At 51.7% G+C, this 20946-nt stretch overlaps 1 protein-coding gene across 4 annotated transcripts in view; it reads left to right on the top strand.

Moving 5' to 3' along the window:
• The window catches only part of LOC116149951 (immunoglobulin lambda variable 1-40), a 269579-nt gene that overhangs the window by 17180 nt on the left and 231453 nt on the right, over positions 1–20946 (top strand). The window contains exons 1-2 of one of the 4 annotated variants that reach the window (XM_064481413.1): positions 4799–4890; positions 5000–5304. The exons of 1 other annotated variant lie outside the window; for it this stretch is intronic. In XM_064481413.1, coding sequence (XP_064337483.1) covers positions 4845–4890; positions 5000–5304 — 351 coding nt within the window. In that variant the 5' untranslated portion in view covers positions 4799–4844. Of the gene's footprint in view, positions 1–4798; positions 4891–4999; positions 5305–16052; positions 16120–16240; positions 16567–20946 lie in introns of those variants that run through there. 2 more of the 4 variants (XM_064481408.1, XM_064481409.1) reach the window with 2 other exon arrangements.

Here is a 20946-nt window from a genome sequence, read left to right as displayed (position 1 = left end):
TCTCTAGGGGGTCACCTCCAGGACTGGGCTTCTCTCTCCCTCTCTTCCTACAGTACTGATGGGAGGGGGCTCAGGTACAAAATATATTAATTGACTGTGAGACTCAGAGACCCCGCTCCTCAATCTGAGACTCATCTTATACAAAGAGCAGTGACGACATGTCCTCACGTGCTAATTTGAACACAGACACCAACTCTCCTTTCACGTGGAACTGAGATGGAGCCTCAGCTGGTGGTTTGTTAGAAGTGCAGCCCCCCTGCTGGAGCTCCTGAATCAGAAGTTTGTGTTGCTGTCGCAGAATCTGAATTTCCACCAGCTCCCCAGGCGATCTGTAAGCATTAGTGTCTGGGAGGCAAGCCTACTTGTATTATGACTCAAGTGTTCCTGGGGATTTCTACCTTAAAACCAGACAGGGTAATGCCGCCTGATCCAGTCCCTCCCTAATCACTCCTCAGAATCCCAGGAACACTCATAAAGAGATGAAAAGCCATCAGTGGGAACCATGCCTTGTTATCAGACCACAGACAAAAGCGGGAGGGTTTTCTCCACCTAAGTTCCCTAAGGAAGCCGCTGCGATGGTGAGTTAAGCTGCTGGAAAGCATCCCAGGTGGACCTGCTTCTGGAAACCCAGGTGTCACCCCCTGGGCTGACTCCCCGGGAGCCCAGCCTCCAAGTGCAGGGCTGGAGACTGAGACATCACATCACAGTCCCTCAGGCGTCCCCACGGGCTGCAGGGGAAGAGGGGCAAAGTGTGACATTTGGGTTGAGTTTTCCATCTCTCTGCAGAAAATGATATCAGAAAACGATCACATGGAGGCAATTCCACATGTGAAGGAAAAGGACATTTACACAGATATGTTAGGGCCCTGTCCATAGACATGTAATAATTATTTTATATAGAGATACTATACATACACACATATATTCTTACAGGGAATCATAAAAATTTTTATAAAAAAGTCAGATGTGTGCCAAGAAGAGGTATTTCATAGAAGCCACCGGCCTGGCTCTGAAACCCAGTCTCCCTCAGCCCACAACCTGGAGATTTTGTCTCCACCACAGGGAGGGGACAGGACGTGGGTTTCTGGCTTCCACACCAAGGGCATAGGGGGCCACTTGTGCCCAACGCATGCTGTCAGACACAGCCCTGAGTGGGGGTTGCACCCAGTGGAGACGGATCAGTCGTCAGCACTTCTGGGCACAGTACAAGCATCTGGCTTTACTGGGGCCATGTTCTCCCAGGTCAACACCACGAGACCACGACATATGAAGGCATAATGCATTATCTGTCGAAGCCACATTCGAGATAAGATGTGCACAATATTTAATATTGGACTTGGGGTGCTTCTGCTGTTTTTATTTAAAAATACATTACCCTTATCAAAATCACTGAACTAATTTACTTCTTTAAAACATTTAAATGCATTTACTTATTAATTTATTTTAACAATTTTTAGAAGAGAGAGGTAATTAGGTTTGTTTATGTATTATTCTGTTTGTTTTCTGTTTGGGGGGGAGTAATTAGATTTATCTGTGCATTTCCTCTTGGAGGAGGCCCTGGGGAGTGACCCCAGGACCTTGGGCGAGCTAAGCCTGAGCTGTAGCACTTGAGCTAAACCCGCCCATGCACTTTATTTTATATCCACAATAACATTAACATTGAAGTTACAATCGCAGCACAGTGAAAGCTTGGCATGTTCGTGCACTGTGAGTACCGTCTGATGACGTGAGGAGTCCGTCCTGTTTAACCCCACGTTTGCCACAACAGATGCTGACGTTGTTTATCACTATTTTCCGACCTTCTCCAAGACACACGTCCAGAATTCTGTTTTGCGGGTGAATTTAATCAAACATTTCAGTAGGAAGTAGTAAATATTCTGCACACATTTTTAAGAAAACACAGGAATAAGGAATACTTCACAATACATTTTATGAGGCCTGATTTTATAAACAAACAAAATACTGTACAAATTAAGAACCAATCTTCTACCGAACCTAGATAAACATATACACCGAAGTATTAGCAAATTAAGTTCACAAATATAGTAAAAGTTGTCCAACCAGAAATTCAAGGATAATTTAGTATTTGAGAATCAGTCCATGTAAATCAGACTTTAAGGGAAAAAACACGATCGTCTCAATAGATGCACTTGTGAAAATATGATCCACTCAAGTTCATTCATGGCTCTGGGCTCCAGCCTGAGGAGCTTGCTGTCACCACCCCTCAGTGCAGGACAGCGGCCTCCATGCCCCACAGCTCGGGGGTCACAGATGGAAGACACACATGGCTGGGCTGTGGGACCTCAGGGGTCTTCTGCACAGGGTCCACACCATGGAGAGGGCTCCTCCCCTCCATTTGCACAGGACTCAGCCAGGCTCCAGGCCAGGCTGTCAGCAGGAGCCTTGACCTGACAACCAAGGACATCTTCCCTGAATTCCTTCCTCTGGGATTCCTTCCCTGGATTCCATCTCCCCTGGTCCTGTCACACAGGCTGCATCTGCTTCCTTCCTCCTGGGGCCCCCGCCCTCCTGGCCTCTTGTTCACCTGTGTCACTTCTGCACCTGCTGGGTGGGAATTTCATCTCCTTCACCTAATCCAAGCAATCTCCAGGGCACGCCCTTCATCCCTGCAGCTCTCAAGTGCTCAGCGCCTGTTCCTGTGCTATAAAGCCACCCACCGTCAACCTCTATCAGAATCTGGGGTGCAGCCGTGGTCCCTCTGGTGCCCCTGCCACCAGCAGGAAAGGTGAGGACGGCAGCCCAGACCCTTCCCAGCTCAGCTCCACGAGGCAGGGATGAGGCCGTCGAGCTCAGCCTGAGAGACCCGCTGCGGAGCCACAGAGCCCCACACGGCAGGGGCTCCAGCAATGTGTGCACTCGCCGACATGCTCACACCGCGTGGGCGCGGCATCCCGGCCCCGGTGGGCTGAGGGCAGACACCCGGGAGACCCCCCAAACGCAGGGAGGGGACACGTGCAGATCATGTGTGTTACAGATTCTTCAGCCTCTGTACAGTCTTACTCCTAAAGTCAGAAGGAAAGGGAAAACAAATTCACTCTGGGAATGGATGCATCGTCCACTTGGGAGCAGCACTGAGACACCACGGTGCAAACACGTGTGTGAAGATTGTTTCCACCTCATAGTGAACAGAATTCATAAAACCTCAAACACAGTCACATGGAAACACACTCACATGTAAAAACTGCCTTTTTAAAAACTTAAGTCACAAAGAAAAATATTTCAAATAAGAATATCCCTAAGATACAAAATTAAAATGTATCGTGGGGGAGGGGGAGGGATAAATTAGGAGTTTTGGGTTCACAGATACACACAAGTATACATAAAACAGAAACACGACAAGGACCGACTCCAGAGCCCTGGGAACTGTCTTCAACATCTTGTAAAACCCTATAATGGAAAAGAACCTGAAAAGGTGTATGTGAATGTACAAACGAATCACCCTGCTGTACACCTGAAACACTGTAAGTCAATACACTTCCCAAAATAATAACAACAGGTATCATAGGGCTTGTTTCAGATAAATGAAATGATTTATAAATAATACATGATTTGCTTTGGTGATGACTTTAGATATTTACCATTTTATTCTTACTTAGTTCATTTAAAAGCTCACAGTCACCCACCTGTCATCAGAGAGCAAACGGATAGTCTGATTTGTCTTCTGCATCCATGAATAAATCCCAAAACTAGCTCAGTTCAGATTCCGGCAATACACTCCCAAAACTTCCCAGTGATGTGCACACCTCAGTTTTGTTTTCTGGGTTTGGAGAGTCAGATCATAATAGGCCGAAGCTTGAATTTTTGACAAAATAGTGTACCCTTGATGTCCTTTCCGGTCACAGGTCATTAACTTTTCTATCATTGTTAAGCAGCTCCGCACCCTCCCCCTGATATGAGGCACGTTTTTGCCCCCAGTGCCCTGTCTGGCATCTCTGATCCACACAGTCGCCGTGTCCAGGTTCGCCTGGGCCCAGCAGTGCTAGAGGGAAGTTAAGGTTTTAACTCATCCCCTGTTTAACATTTAACGTATTTGCCATTTTGCTCTTACAGAAAATGTTGGAACAAGGCCCTTTGGCATAGTTCCTGCACGTATGTGTTCTGTGCTTGGAGAAAAGGTTCCGAGAAGAGACTGTTTTGTCAAAGGACACAGAGAACGTTCAAGTGTGAGGTAACATTGAAATACAGTCATGATTACTCAGCACAACCCTGTCGGAACACACGCAAGCCTCCCCCCAGAGCCTCCCCGTCCCTGAGAGAAGACCCTGCTCCTCATATCTGAGGGCACACACAGAGGAGGAGGTTTTGGGCCCCAGGGAGGATTCACACACAGGAGGGGTCCCTGTGTCCTGCTCACACAGATGGGCCTGAGAGGACAGGGGGCACAGGAGGGGCACCTGGCCTGGCACTAAGGTGGGGACATTGGACAGAGCAAGGGACAGGAACTGTCACTGAAGTGTTCTGGTCACCAGGTCACAAAGTGTGTATCTGGGCCTGAACACCAGGGGACGCTCGGGATCTGGGCCTGAGAGTCTTGGGGGAGGGGAACTGGGACCATCCCCTGGCCATGCTTCTTGCTTTCTGCTCAGCTGTGACTCATGCCACCAACCTCTGGGACACACACAGCCCCACCCCTGCCTACCACCTGCCCCTTCAGGCAGAGGGACCTGACCCGAGGCCCAGGGAAGGATCAGAGGGCTGAGGGAGGTCATTTGCATGACTGGCCCCTCCCTCTCTCAGAGTATGAAGAAGAAGAGAGAGAGAACTGGGGACACTCTACTCATCTGTGGGGCCACAGAAGGCAGGACCCAGTGACTATAACCACCATGGCCTGGTCCCCTCTCCTCCTCACCCTGCTGGCTCACTGCACAGGTGACTGGATGAGGGACAGGAGAAGGGGCCCTGGGAGGACACCTGGGCCTTGGGTCCTCCTCTTGTGTATGGGCCCCAGCAGCAGCACCTCTGTCTCTCCCCCTTGTAGGGTCCTGGGCCCAGTCTGTGCTGACTCAGCCGCCCTCTGTGTCTGGATCCCTGAGCCAGAGGGTCACCATCTCCTGCACTGGAAGCAGCAGCAACATTGGGGGTAATTATGTAAACTGGTACCAACATCTCCCAGGAACGGCCCCCAAACTCCTGATCTACGATAACAGCAACAGGGCCTCGGGGGTCCCCGAGCGCTTCTCTGGCTCCAAGTCTGGCAGCTCTGCCTCCCTGACCATCACTGGGCTCCAGGCTGAGGACGAGGGTGACTATTACTGCGCATCCTGGGATGACAGCCTCAGTGGTCACACAGTGCTCCAGGCCCTTGGGGAAGTGAGACAGAAACCTGCTGTCCCCCAGCCATGGGGCTCCCTGGGCAGAGCCACCCTCTGCCAAGTCAGCTGCAAACCCCAGTGAACTTACTCTAGTGGAAGTGTCCTCATCATATCAAAATCTGCCTCCAAAGCCTGTCCTTGGTTTATACACGTCGCCTGATGTTCTCGGATGGAGTGAGATCCCTGGGTGCTGGGTCAGGCAGCCCTGGGGACAGAGGCACGGGGGCTGCGATAAGTGTCAGGGCTGCTGTCACACCACACAGTGACTGGGCGGCTTTACTAACAGACATGGGTTCTCACGGTCCTGCAGGCTGGACATCCAGGACCACGGTGATGGCAGGTTGGTCTCCCCTGAGGCATGTCTCCTGGCCTTGCAGACCGCTATGTTCTCGGTGTGTCCTCACGTGTCCTTTACTCCGTGTGCTCACCCCACTGTGTCTTTCTGTTCTTAGAGAGACACCAGAATTGTTTCCTAGGGCCCCTCCCTTATGTCCTCATTAATCTGAATTTCCCCCTTCAATGCCTTATATCCAAAGCCAGTCACATTGGGTTCAGGCTTCAATATATGGTTTTGAGGAAGCCCAGTTTAGTGCATATCAGGGGATCCGGACAGAGCTCGGGACACAGAGTTTGGATGCAACTGATTCAATCATCAGCCCACCAGACAATGAGAATCCTCACCATTTACTGACCACAGTATGTCCCAGAGAGTGTCTCCAGGCTCAGGACACTGTGTGTAAAATACAGGAAGGGTCCTCCTGCTCAGGGGCCTGACACTGTCTGCGGAAAAGAGAGGACACATAAAACAGATTTAAAATGAAGGGTGAGTCACAGAGACATAGTGGTGGTGAGGGTGTAGGGTGGGAGACAGGAGCCTGATGTGCTGCAGGGAGTCCGCAGAGTCTGGTTTGGGTGATGAGGTCTGGGGGCTGCACAGAGGATGAAGGGGTCAGAGGTGAGTTTGGAGGTGGGACCAGGTTGGGGTGTGGGAGACACTGTGTGAGACTCTGAATCCTGGAGGTAGGGAGGGGCATGTGATGGGGGGAAGGAAGGCAGATTCCCCTTGTCGTGGAAGAGGAGGGACTGAAGATCATCATCGGGAAGGAGAGACCCTGAGCTGGTTGCTGGAGACGTGGTCGGGGGTGTGAGCTCAGTCCACTGTCCCAATGTGTTGACCATCGGGTGATGCCAGGTTAGTTAAACTCAGCATCTCAGAGGTCGACCAGCTCCTGACTCACCAGGAATCCCGGGAACGCTTGTCTCTAGGTCACTCACCTCCACATTTAAGGACAAAGTCCCCTGTACCTGGTCACTTTCACATGTTGGAGGAAGCGAATGACGGGGATGAGCTCTGCTCCTGCGACCTCGATGCTGCCTCCAGGGTAGAAACCTGCCCTTGGGAGAAGCAGGGAAGCTTCTGTCTCTGCCCCATTACTGCCTCTGAGCCTCAGACAGTGGGGCTCTCTAGATGCTTCTGGAAATTTGTTCCTGTAGCAGTGACTGATCATACGTACTTGGCTCCACCAGTAACTGTCTTGATGAGGAAAAAGGCCACAGGACGCGTCAGGCTGAGACGGCAGAGACTTGGCTCCAGACCGGACCCCAGGCCTCAGGGCACAGGGTCCTCTGCACCCTCCACAAGCTCCCCTCACTCCTTGTAGGGACTGGAAGGCTGTTCTGTGGGCAGGCATTAGGGCGGGCTCCCTGAGTCCCAGGACAAACAAAATCTAGTGGGAAAATGAAAGAAACTCTGCTAGAAATCAAATTGGGATGGAATGCAGTGAAAATCACAAAACCACACTGCAGTAGGAAGAAGGAGGAAGGACTTAGGCAGGCTTTACACTGGAATAAATAGTAAACGGTGAGATGACCCAGGTGCCCGTGTCAAGATGCTTTCTGGGGTCACTGGGCAGAGTTGGGGCTGGGGGATGAGATGTCTGAGCCCGCAGGTGCCCTGGGGACTGTTGGTGATCTCTGGGTTCTGGGCCAGGACAGCTGGCAGATACTCCAGGAATCTCGCTCTCCTGGTGGGCAGTGTCCTCACTGAGGGTGACCTTCTGCACCCGGGCCCCAGAGGCACATGAGCTCCCATCTCTGACCACACACTTGCCTCGGGGAGTCATTGCTCAGATCATGTCCAAGCAGGACCGTCTCATGTCAGAAACAAATCTGCAAATAAAAATCTTCTGCGATGCTCCTGAGTCATAGTAAAGGGACAGCTGGGGAGGGTCGGGTCAGAATTCCAACAAGTGGACTCAGCAAGACGAGCTCTGGGGCATCCCTGTCAGGGTCCTGATCCCTGTTCCAACCCCTCACTCACTGGACGGGACTTTCCTTTAGGGCGGAAGAGGAAGATGGGATGGGTGAACCTCTGCCCTGCTCTGTTCTTATGATCCGCACAGGCGGTGGGTCACCCCACTTTCTACTCCTTGTAACCCCCACCTCTCCTCCAGGGTGTGAGTCGGACTGTGTTGACTCAGCCGTCCACAGTCTCTGGGTCTCTGTTAATTACATATCTAACACATAAAGTTTTATATATTTATTAAAAATATGTAGTAAGTTAAATGTACATATTTGATAAAACAGTATGTTAAACATATACATAAAATTACATACACTGATTATATGTATAATATTTTAAAATTAATATATTTACTAAATTATAGTGTATGTCAAATATATACATTTAATTTGACAGTGCATTTTACATAAACATGTAGAAGATATTGTGTATTATAGTTCATATTGTTAAATAAAATATACATTATATAATAGACAGCTATGGATATATTTTCTAATACCTTTTATGTTACACATTGCACATTCTATATTGCATGTTAATAATTGCACATCCTGTTTATATTAGTAACTGCTTGTCATGGGGGGTCCCATTCTCTCTGCGACCTTCTCTCCCTGATTACAGGGACTTGGGTCAGACTGCGCTACACCATGTTCCGAGTCTGCATCTCTCTTTGTGTGCGTGTGTCATCGGGGTATGTCTGTGCATCTGCGAAATGAGTGAGCAGACATTTCTCTAGCAATAAATCCAAGCTGGAAGGCATCAGGATAGCACCCCACCAAACACACAAAGAGCTATTACTAAGACTTAAAATAGAAGGCACAGAGACCAATCTAATTTGCTGGTTCTAGAAAACAAAGGAAAATCTCCCCAAAAGCAACCAGATCAAATATGAAAATTCGGGCTCAAGATAATTTGAACAGAGATGGAAAAGTTCCTCAAAGTCTGAGTAGAATCCAGCTGATATCAAGAAAGTCCCACTGGGACCCCAGAGAGGACTTGGGCTGAGGCCAGGATCTCTGGAGAGTCCCTGTGAGGGGGAGAATATGCACTGTAGACGGAGAGCAGATGTGAAGAGGTCTTAAACCACAGGTCAGATGCCCCTTTGAGGGAGAGAGACGTGGAGGTTTCAGCGCTGACCCCTGACTCACTGCAGGAGAAGAAGATGCCATCACTGGATACCACGCCAGGGAACTCACTGATGCTCTAGGCGGCAGGGCCAGCGGCCTCAGCCTGGTCCTTCACATCCAAGGAGCCCAGTCCAGAAAAACCTCTTACCCACCTGGCAGCATCACCCAGAGCCACCAGGGGAGCTGTTCTCGGCTACTTCCCTCACTGTGCTGGGCTCCTGGCCCCGGGGTCCTCTGCCATATGCCATCTGCAAATCTTCACGCCAGTGCTGTCTCCTCATTGCTACCCAGACCGTCCCCCCAGGAAAGCATTGAGTTCCACTCTGGTGTCTTGGGGATACTTCAGACAATTTAGAAAGTTGGCTCAGGGCTCCCTCCAGAAGTCAGGAGTCCCTGCTGGCAACTGTAGAGAATTCCAGTTTTGTTTTATTAGACAGTGCAAGCTGCCATAATTTCATGCTGACATTGCCACCTTTCCTTCTGAAACCTCGTTAAAGTGAAGAGACTCCATATAATAGATAATTCTTCAAAAAAGGGAGGTTGTCACCTCCAGCCTGGCTCTGCAGCTCTATGTCTCCCCTCTCCAGCCCTGGTACCCCAACTGCTGCTCCTGGGAATGGTCCAGAACTGAGTCAGAGGAGATCCCTGTCCCTTCTCACCACAGACACGGGCTCTGTGACTTCCCAGTGGACTCAGTGCTGGAGGAGGAGGGACAGCTCAGCTCCTCCAAAGAAGACAAGCAGGGATTTCACAGAGGAAGGGAGGCCTGTCCCAGGGATGGGGGTAGCTGTTGGGGGGACTAGATTTCTGGGTCTAGGAAGAGAGTATCTCACCATCTCCTCTTACAACCCTCAAACACTTCAGGGAAGAGATATAGGACTGAGGTCACAGGGGCGGCGGGAGTACATTTTCAGACGTCACCCCCAACACTCAGTGCCTCATCACCATGCCTTATGGTTCAGGGTGACATCTGTGCATCTGCTCCCTCTAGGACTCCCCTAGGGGACATCGGTGACACTGGGCAGGGAGAGGGAGGAGGCTGATTTGCATGAAGCCCCTTCTCCTCCCAGAGGGTCCCGGAGACATGAAAAGTCCTGAGGACCCCACAGTGCATCCCAGGATTCTGAGGAGCCACATGCCGGGAGCTTCCCCACCATGGCCTGGACGGTGATTCTGCTCGGGCTCCTCGCTCACGGCTCAGGTCAGGGGTCGATACACTGCGTTCTAGGGGGACATCTACAGCCAGGTGTCGGGGTGACCCTGATCTCCATAAGCACGCTTGTCTCGCTTGTCGCTTTCAGGGATGGATTCTCAGACTGTGGTGACCCAGGATTCGTCCCTGTCAGCGTCTCCAGGAGGGACAGTCACACTCACCTGTGGCCTCAGCTCTGGGTCTGTCACTACCAGTAACTACCCCAGCTGGTACCAGAGGACACAGGGCCAGGCTCCCCGACTGCTTATCTAAAGCACAAACAGCTGCCCGTCTGGGAACCTCAATCGCTTCTCTGGAACCAGTCCGAGGATGAGGCCGAGTATTATTGTGCTCTGGACACAGGTAGTTACAATAACACAGTGATGTAACCTCACGGGGAAGTGCTTCCAAAACGTCCCCCTGAGCTCAGTGGGTTCAGCCCTGAGCGGCAGGAGAGGAAGAGAGAGGGTGAGATGTCAGCCCCACAGCGATAGGGGGCGCCCTACCCCCATCTCCTGCCCAGGGGTTCCAGGCCATGTGCCTACTCCAGCCTCCCCCAGGGTGTATCCATCACTCCTAGGGGTCCCCTTTTCTCCCAACATGATGGTGACCGGGGCTCAGGTCCAAATTCTGTCCAGCAGCTGTGAGACTCAGGAATCCAGCACCATCAAGAAAACCTTCCTTGTTGACCTTGCTGTTATCAGTCTTGACAGTAAACTTCCCTCACTGCGACCTCAGCAGGCGTCCCAGCAGCATTGGGCAGAGACATAGGGTCACAGCCCCACTTCTCAGAAGTGGGCCGGGCCTTGTCGTCCCTTGGGGAGTGTCTGGGGGTCCAGGGTGAGGAGCCTCCATCCCATCAGAACATCCAGCCTGAGTGAGGCGGGCCGTCGGTGTGGTCAGCTGTCCAGTGCTCCACCCAGGATTCTGGCAGCCCAGGCGGAGCTGGGCTTTCTCCCCATCCCTCAGTGTGAGACTGAACGCGGGAGACAAGGCAGCCTAGTCTGCACTTCTGTCCCCCTGCTGGGGACATTGGGGCCAGAGAGGACTCAGCCCTGACCCTGCATGGGTTAACAGGACTGTGCCTGATTTGGGAGCAGAGATGGACACTGCAGTGCTCCTCCCTCTCTGGTGTCCCTGAGGCCATGGAGCCCAGGGGGCCAAGCACCCACCTACTGCAGCAACACAGCCCCTCTCAGCTTGGCTTCCCTCCCTGGGATCAGCGGGTGCTGGTCCCCATGCCCCCAGGATGCAAAGTAGCTGGTGACCATAGCTGCCCCACGGTCCCCAGGATGGAGTCAGCAGCACAGAGCAGTGGGGTCAGGGTCCCCCTTTGCTGGGACGGTGGCAGTGAACACACCACTGACCTTCTGCTGCAGGATGATCCCTGACCAATGATGACTAAAGGGGACTCAGTTTCTTGATGTCACCTCCCCAAAATCCAGGTTCCAGTAAAAATGTCACTTGTCATATCAACAGCTGTGAAAATAAATATCGATGTGAAAACAGAGTCCATTGGAACCAATACTGAGATGACTCAATGATGACATATATTTAGGGAACAACATCAGACCCTCGGATGAGCAGGTAGAGACACTGGGAACAAACGGAGCCTGAGGTGAACCGAGGTAGAAATAGAACCAGGAGAACAAAGTGGATGGAAACACAGACCTGAAATACAACAGAGGGAAATAAAAAATAAATCTTTCTGCAGGGGCTCAAAGACATGCATTGCGCATTACTATTTTATTTCCTTATTTGATTATTGACTGATTGATGATTCCTTGGAAGGATAAAAGGGCTGCCATCCCTTCTGCTTATTTTCCACCACCATGAACATTCAGAGAGCGTCACCAGGGGGCGCTGTGGGTCCGCTCAGAACCTGCCAAGCCTGAACCACGTTCAGGTTCCCCACTGCAGGGGCCCTGCACCTGGGCTGACTGGCCAGAGCTGGATGTGGGAGCAGGTGCTTCCCCTCAGGGGACAAAGCCCGAGCCCCAACCTCCGCAGGCCCAGCCTGTTTGTGGAGCTGCCACCTTGGGGGAGGACCCAAATTGTATGGTGTGTGGGCTCTTGACCCTGTCTGGCCCCAACCCTCTTCCCCAGGAGCAGAGGAGGAGGAAGGGGGACCCCAGGGACAAGCCCCGCCCTCCTCTTAGCTTCCCTGGTTTCTCTTCTGTCTTTTCTATGAGCTCCCGCACCTCCCCTCCACTCTGATTCTTGATTTTCCTCCCAAACCCTGGGCTCCCCCTCTTCCTACAACCCTCCACCTAGTGACCTCTCCGGTCATTCCCAAGGCCACTATCAGAAGCTGGTGACTTTTCCCCAGATCTTCCAGGAACCGGACACTCACTCCCTCTTCGTCCTGCTGGAACCTCTCTGACCTCTTCCTTCCTGAGAGGCCTCACGTCTCAGGACACTCAGATTTTACCCCCACTCACCCCTCTGCGTTCCCCCATTTCCAAGAAGATCCAGTGAGTCCTTCCAGCAGCTAATGGATGCCCTTTCATGCCCACCACTCATCATCTCTGCCCATTAGTTGAGAAGTTTCAGGGGAAGGGAACTCCAGCTTCCTGACTACCTGGGTAGGAACTTGCAGCTGAACTGTCTCTGTCCTCAGCTCTTGGACCATTGATTTTGTATGCACTGAGCACAGGAGACAGGGGGCTCTTGGCATGGACAACAGACATCTGTCCCGGTTCTCCGTGCAGGGCCCCCCGGGCCCCCCACAGGGTCCTCTTGGCAACCCTGGGGACCCTCGGGCCAGGCCAGCCTGGCCACCCTTGAAGGTGTGATACTGGACACGAAGGACACTCCAGCCCTGGGACTGTTTGGTTGGGCCAAGGATAGGAGCTAATTTGCATAAAATGCCCTTGGTCCTGTGGTGAGAGGATAGGAGAGTAGGGTAGAGGCGGTCTCAGCGGAGCTCGGGGGCGTCTGCATCATGGCCTGGACTCTGTTCTGCCTCCTCCTCCTCTAGTGCACAGGTCAGGATGCCCTCAGCACCCTGACTCCCAGCTCCTCGCCCCCCTGCCCCACCCGCAGGGAATGACCCATCTTGTGCTTCCTTGGGACATAACAGGTGTCTGTGTTTCCAGGCTGCCTCTCCCAGCCTGTGCTGATGCAGCTGCCCTCTGCATCTGCTTCCCTGGGAGCCTAGGCCAAGCTCACCTGCACCCTGAGCAGTGGCTACAGTGGTTATTACATGGACTGGGAAGAGCAGGACCCAGGGAATGGCCCATGGTTCGAGATGGGAGTCGGCACCACAGTGTTGTTGAATCCATGGGGGATGGGGTCTCTGATCACTTCTCAGGATCAGGTTCTGCTTTGGAGCACTACCTGACCATCTAGAACGTCCAGGAGGAGGACAAGGCTGACTACATCTGTGGGACAGACCATGGCAGCTACGTGTAACCCACAGTGACACCCCCAGAGTAGAAGTGACACAGAAACCCTGCTCACAGCTGGTCCCCACTCCTCAAGAAACCTGAACCACAGTTCATGGGACACCTCCTGACCTCCCCTGAGAGTTTCCAACTTCCCAGGGATTTTCATAACTCAGACCCTGTCAGTGAGGACGGTCTGTCTGTGCACAACCTGTCTGGTCTCGATCCGCAGCGAATGTTCCTCTTGGTTGGAAAACACAAGCTAATCTGGGTTGAATTCCAGTGAAATACATCCAGCCCTGAACTTCAAAGCTGCAAAACAGCGTCCGAGGCATCCTTCCCTTTTGCAGTCTGTACGACATTTGGGTCGTTGCCCACCATGGAAAGTAACACGTGCATGAATCCATGTGACTGTGCTTGGATCGACTCCTTGAATGTACAGGAGTTTTGGAAGGAGGAGCATCGGTGTGTCCTAAAGAGTGTCCCAGGGATGCTGGTGCTGGGGTGTGTGCTAACATCATGGGTGAGGGGGTAGGAGGAGGGGTTAAATGAGGGGAGATTGAAGGAGGGAAATCATCCTGAAGAGGGCTGATGGGGGATGAAGTTGTGGGAGGCCCCTTAGTCTATTACCATGAATTTCGGTATCATCAAAGATTTCTGCGAAGACAGACGTGTGAACAAGAAAACCTACACCCCTGTGTGATGTGATGCATGTCTGCCCTGGGTTAACAGATCACCAAAGTTGCAGAAATGTGTGTTTCCACCTTGATCTCAAGTTTAACCCTTTATCCTCTCAGCAAACAGAGGGGGCTCCTGTGATTTTGGGAAGGGACAGGGGCTCAGGTGTCACTGACAGAGGAGGGAGGGAGGGGGCCCAGAGCTAGGTGAGGGGCTGTGGGTGGGTGTGGAGGGTGTGGGGCCAGATCAGGAAGGAGACTTGTGGTGCTGAGGGGTTGAAATTTCATGCAAACAGCAGTGAGGAGTCATTGAACGGTTTAAGGCAGAGTTGTCTTGAGCTGAAGGAGGATTTTTTTTTGTTGTCTGAGGAGAAGCAGGTGGTCCTGGCTACAGGACGCTTACTGAGATACCTCTGAGTTCAGATGATCATGGAGCATTTGCACAACCGAAGCAAATTTGGACACAGGATATGGTGAAAACCTGACGGTTTCTTCATTCAACAGGCACACACTGCATTTCTACTGAACTGAGACAATGAGCAAGAGAACCCAGGTGTGGTCATTTTTGTTTATAATACAGAAAAATTGTAGGAACTCTAAGACAGGGTCCTCACAAGAAATATGTGACATCACCGTCAAAAAAAAAAACTCCATCTTAAGAAAGCAATCCTCACACATGAGAAATATATCACAAGTAGATGAGGTATATTAATACAATGGCATACTACTCAGCCATGAAAAAGAATGGAATAATGCCATTTGCAGCAACTTGGATGGACCTGAAGATCATCATTCTAAGTGAAGCATGCCAGAAAGAGAAAGATACCATATCACTCATATGTGGAATCTACAGAAAGGAAAAAGAATACGCTAATGAATTTAATTATGAAACAGAAAGAGACTCACAGAGAAAACAAACTTATGGTTTCCCGGGGGAAAGAGGGTAGGAAGGAAAAAATTGGGTGTTCAAGATTTGCAAATATTAACTACTGTCTATAAAATAGATAAAGAAGTTTTTGTGTGTGTGTGTGTGTAGAGCACAGGGAACTAGACTCAATATCTTAAAGTAACCTATAGTGAAAAAGAATATAAAAACAAATATATGTATGTGTGTATGACTGAAACATTATGCTGTACACCCAATACTGACACTTTGTAAACTGATTATTCTTCAACAAAAAGGAAAGAAATATATGACATGTGCACTACTAAATGATATGCCTGCCGAACTAAATCATTTCCACAAATCACACTAAACTCCATCAAAATTCTGAAAACATTTCCTGAGTTTTGAAATGCCTGCTAGGTTTCCAGGTTTCAAAGATGACTTTTTGCTTCTTCATGGAAAATCCAAATCTAAACTCTGTCCTTCAATAGCCTTACATGTCCTTCAAATGAAGTCACTGTCCCCTTGCACATGTGGGCCAGTTAGCTTTTCTAGACTGTACTCTGGGAGAGAGCTGTACCTTTTAAAGATTCCATATGCACAGCTTTGTAGCTTCCATGTACCAGGACTCCATTTGGAAATGAAAACGCTTTATAGGATGTGACTCAGCATAAAAGAACCACAGATTCCGGTGAGCAGACCATGGACAGGTGAATGGAGACAGGGACCAGGTGAGCTTCCCAATCAGCTTGGCCCTCAGGTGTCTGGCCCTCAGGGAGTTTGTGTCCCGTGACCTGCAGGGGGTGCTGTGGGGCTGCCCTGTGGCCTGGGAGCACCACTCACGCCCAGAATCTGGGCCTGGGGGCGGAGCTTGTGCTCCTAATGGGGACTCGCAGTGTGTCCTCTCTGGCTGGCAGAGTCCCCTGAGCTGGGACCCATTGGTCTCAGCTGGTGCCTCCTCCTAGGGTCTCACAAGGGGGAAGCCAGCCCCCACCCACTCCGAGTCTGGGCTATGAGCTGAGCTCCAGCACCAGGGCTCAGGGAGGGGCTGGGCGGTCCCTAGGAGGACACTCATTTGCATGGGCCGCCCCTCCACTGGCAGAGGCTGGTAAGAAAAGGAGGCCTGAGGCAGCCCAGCCCCAGCGTGGGTACCAGAAGACTGTGAGAACCATGGCCTGGACACCTCTCCTGCTTCTGCTCCTCTCTCACTGCACAGGTAGAGACGGGCCTTGGGGACTGGGTCTCAGGTCCCTGCCTGCAGCAGCCCCTGTGGCTCAGACTCTGGGAATGCTTCCTACAGGTCCTGCCCCATCTGCCCTTTGTGTCTGTGTTTGCAGGGTCCCTCTCCCAGCATGTGGTGACTCAGCCGCCCTCCCTTTCTGCATCTCCGGGATCATCAGCCAGACTCACCTGCACCCTGAGCAGTGGGAACAGTGTTGGCAGCTACTACATAAGTTGGTACCAGCAGAAGGCAGGGAGCCCTCCCCGGTACCTCCTGTACTACTACTCAGACTCCAGTAAGCACCAGGGCTCCGGGGTCCCGAGCCGCTTCTCTGGGTCCAAAGATGCCTCGGCCAATGCAGGGCTTCTGCTCATCTCTGGGCTGCAGCCTGAGGACGAGGCTGACTATTACTGTGCTGCATACAAGAGTGGCTCATACACTTCACATGGTGCCCCAGCCCCACAGGGAAGTGAGACTAAAACCAGCCCTATGCTCTCCCCACTGGGCCATCACTGCTGCTCTGCCTGGGACCAGGTCTCACTCAGGGTGACTTTTTGTTGTCACATCTTCAGGCAGCACCTGAGTTTTCTGAGAACAGCAAATCTGACCCTGTCACAGCCTCTTCCTCATCTCACATCTGAGACTGAGCATTGCTGTTGTATGTCAGCCTGCTCGTGTTTCCACAGGCAGACGTGACTTGTTCCGAGATGAACACCTCCCCATGGAGATGTTATAAGTGGTAGACAGTGGTGGGTCCTGGCTCCTCCCATCTTAGCGTCTAAGGGTGACCCCAGGATGCTTCTTGTCTAAAAGCTTCATTCTGAGGTCTGAGATCCAAAATCAACATGCGGAAGTGAGCGGTAAAATACACACTGGCAATGAACCATTGGAAGTTGACAGTAGAATGGAAAAGTAGCAATTTATGGCATCAAATTAAGAAACACGCAAGGATAAATCTGAAAAATTAAAGCCTCCCTTACTGGTCCAACAACAGAGCCTCCTTGACCCCCCGCAGGGCTCCTCCTGAGTGGGAGGGTGATGACTACTGTCACACAGCTGAGCACAGCCCGGATGGGCTGGACTCCAGTCCCTGGTACAGGAGATGGGCATCTGCCCCCCACTCACCAGAGTGTGATCCCTCAGTCCCCGCCCCCGCTGTGGGCAACACCAGCTGTGGTTTTGGAATCTGCCGTCACTTCAGCTACAAGATCTGGAGAGAGTGATGTTCTGGAGTCAGTATCATCCTGAATGGGCTGAAATTATCCTCCTCTCTTACTGGTCTTCCAGGGACAAACCATTTGTCACCAGTATCTAGAGTAGCCCCCCTCGTGCTGGCTGGGGAGGACAAGGAGGAGACAAGTCCCGCCCGTGGGACCCAGGGCACCCAGTCCTGCTCTGGCCAGTCCCCACGTGTCCCATGAGCCTGGCCCAGGCTCTGCTGGTGAGCCCTGGGCTCTAAGACCTTCATGAAGCAGAATCCCTGTCCAGGAGGGAGGAGCTCCTGTTCGCCAAGGTGCAGGAGACCCTCCCTTCCCATGGGGGACCAGCTCCTCTCCCAAGTTTATTTCCGTTAGTCTAATTGTCTCTGAATCTGATTTCTGTTTTGTTTTGCTTTATTGGGGGGTTATTTGAAAGGATCTCAGTTCATTGGAGTCTAGAGCCTATGATCCAACCCTCAATATCACACAGACCCTCAACATTACAGGAACGTTTCTAGAACCTTTTTTCTGTCTTCAATACCAGTCTATGGAGGACTTTGCTGAATAAATGTAAGGTTCCCAGGGGAATGGGTAACAGCTGTGGAGGCCACTAGGCTCAGAAGACGAGGAAGCAGCTCCAATTAATTAACTAATTTAGTCATTAATTACAGATGATTATAACGACTCACCCTCAATCCTTAATTGAAACGACTGAAAAGTTAGACCAAACATGGAAAAAAAATCATGAACCCATCCCAGATTCAGAAGAAGAAAGAATGAATACTGAGCTGAGCAGTTAAAAGCAAATGGAGCCCGAGGTGCAGGAGGGGAGGACACTGTGCCTCTACCATATTGTGTTCTAGGGGCCACGAGAGCCATCACATGCCTGTAATCATGTCCTGGGGGTGGGGATCTAACAGGCGTCCCACAGAACGACACCACCAGCAGGAAAAAAGCGTTGGACTGTCTGGGTAACACGTATAGAATTTTTGTCCATATGAACCGGGAGAGTACGCTGTAGACTGTTCCAGTATGAAGTTGGTTTATTTTATTCATTTATTTTTAGGTATTTTGGGGGAGTAATTAGGTTATCACTTATTTTCAGTGGAGGTACTCAGGACTGCACCCCGGACGTTGGGCATGAAAGCACACATTCTACCACAGAGCTATACCCTCCCCCTTGAACGTGGCTCAGGATGGCCCTGTATTTGCACTGACCCAGGCACATGGAAGGATCTAACAAGATGCCAGGTGATCCTGAAATACATGCAAGAGAAGGACTGTGCAGTACATCCCTGCTTTAGCACCTGGAGGGCATTCACTGTCTAGAAATGATCTAGACGGTTAATGTCTCAGTTCCAAACCCAGTGGAGGAGCCTCCTCCATGTACTCATTTGGTGAATAAGATGACATTGATACACGTGCCAGATTTGTCTTCCCTCCAGGAGTGCTGGGTGGTGACAGAGGGGCTGGGGGGCCCTAGAACAGAGGCCAGTAGGGGGCACTGTTGCACAGGTCCTGAGAAGGCAGGGTTTGGGGCAAAGCTACCACTGAAATTTTTCTATTGACACCTGCACACTTGATAGCGACCTAACAGGCATGTGGCCTTGGCTGGTTTATGTGACCAAAATCAAGGATCACACACCCATTCCTGGGAACAAGGTTGAGAACATGTTGCCCAGCATCTCAGTTTGTGCCCCTAAAGCCTGTCCTTTAACAACACATTATCTGATTGTCTCTCATTCAGAAGGGTTTTCCTGGGAGATTCCATGATAGGTGAGGGCAGAACCAGAGATACACGCAGATCCCAGGTCTCAATCAGGATGGCTGCTGACTATTCAGAAGTCAATCCGTGAGCACCATTTACTGGACACCTGCTATGTGCTGGGCTCAGGCGGCAGATACACATCATTAGAGGATGGAAGCTGGGCCACGCCCGGGGCCTGCCTGGAGTCCTCTGCTCAGGGCTCCCAGCTGGGAACCCCCCACCTCTGGGCCCCACACAGCCCAATCAGAGCCCATGCCCTGCCCCCTCAGGCATAGGGAGTGGACCCCGGGCCCAGGGAGGGATCAGAGAGCTGGGAAATTATTTGCATGACTGGCCCCTCCCACTCTCAGAGTATGAAGAAGGGGAGAGACCTGGGGATGCTCTGCTCAGCTGTGGGGCCACCGAAGTCAGGACCCGGTGACCATCCCCACCATGGCCTGGTCCCCTCTCCTACTCACCCTGCTGGCTCACTGCACAGGTGACTGGATGAGGGCCAGAGGAAGGGGCCCTGGTAGGACACCTGGCTCTGGGTCCTCCTCTGTGTCTGGGCCCCAGAAGCAGCATCTCTGTCTCTCTCACGTGCAGGGTCCTGGGCCCAGTCTGTGCTGACTCAGCCGCCCTCCGTGTCTGGATCCCCAGGCCAGAGGGTCATCATTTCCTGCACAGGAAGCAGCAGCAATATCGGGGGTGGTTATAGTGTTCAGTGGTACAAACAGCTCCCAGGAACAGCCCCCATACTGCTCATCTATGGTAACAGCAATCGAGCCTCAGGGGTCCCAGACCGCTTCTCTGGCTCCAAGTCTGGCAGCTCGGCCTCCCTGACTATCACTGGGCTCCAGGCTGAGGATGAGGCTAACTATTACTGTGGATGTTATGACAGCAGCCTCAGTGGTCACACAGTGCTCCAGGCCAGCAGGGAAGTGAGACAAAAACCTACTGTCCCTCAGCCCTCGCTGCTCAGCCAACACAGCTGTGTCCTTTCTTTGTTTTGTCTGAAATGTGGGTCTTAGACCAACCCTATGGGACTTTATGTACAGAATGTGTCCTGACTTCTTAAATTTTGCCCCTAAATCCAGTCCTTGTCAGCAGAACCTTGGCTGCTGTTCTCAAAGTGAACAGGACTTCCTGGATAGCCCTGGGCTGCTGTGCCAGGACTGAGCCCATGTTGGGTCAGAATCAGGGATACGAAGCCCAGATGTGCCTGATTAGGAAGGACTGTACGGAGGTCCATCTATCCACACCCTTGAGTGAACCCCTACCAGGTGACCAGTAGGCTCCAGTGATTGGGTACTACATGAATGACGTAGGGCAGCCTGTGTCCTCATCAATACATCACATGTGACTGAGGAGGAAGAGGTGGGCTTGGCGGGTGCATGTGGGAGCCACTGGATGGGATACGGGGAAGCAGCAGAAGATGATGATGTATGGGTTCTGCACAGAAGGTGAGGGAGGAGGAGGTGAGAGTGAGGGCAGGGACCACATGGGGGTGTGGATTGGACACAATGGTCAGACTGTGGTGTCGGGGATGACGGGGGAGCAGGTGAGGGGAAGGCGCACAGTCAGGGGCCACGCGTTTCTGAGGAAGGAGTAAGTATAGAATCGGGTCAGGAAAGAGTGGAACCGAACTGGGGTTTAGGAGCCGCGTGGGGCGGGGCTGAGCTGCAGTCCCCTGAGATGGCGTGATGACCACATGCTGCTAATGCAGGGTTATTGAGATCAGAGACCATCAAGAAAAAGACTGGCTCTTGATAGATGACCGAGTGTCAGTTATCCTAGAAGTGTGTCTCTAGGGGACACGCATCTCACATTCAATGGAACATTTACCTACTGCTGTTAAATGTCTAGGAACTGAAA

Source organism: Camelus dromedarius, chromosome 31, assembly GCF_036321535.1.
Source record: "Camelus dromedarius isolate mCamDro1 chromosome 31, mCamDro1.pat, whole genome shotgun sequence".
Lineage (NCBI taxonomy): Eukaryota > Metazoa > Chordata > Mammalia > Artiodactyla > Camelidae > Camelus > Camelus dromedarius.
Note: the sequence above shows the minus strand (reverse complement) of the source record. Positions and strands in the feature narration are given on the sequence as shown.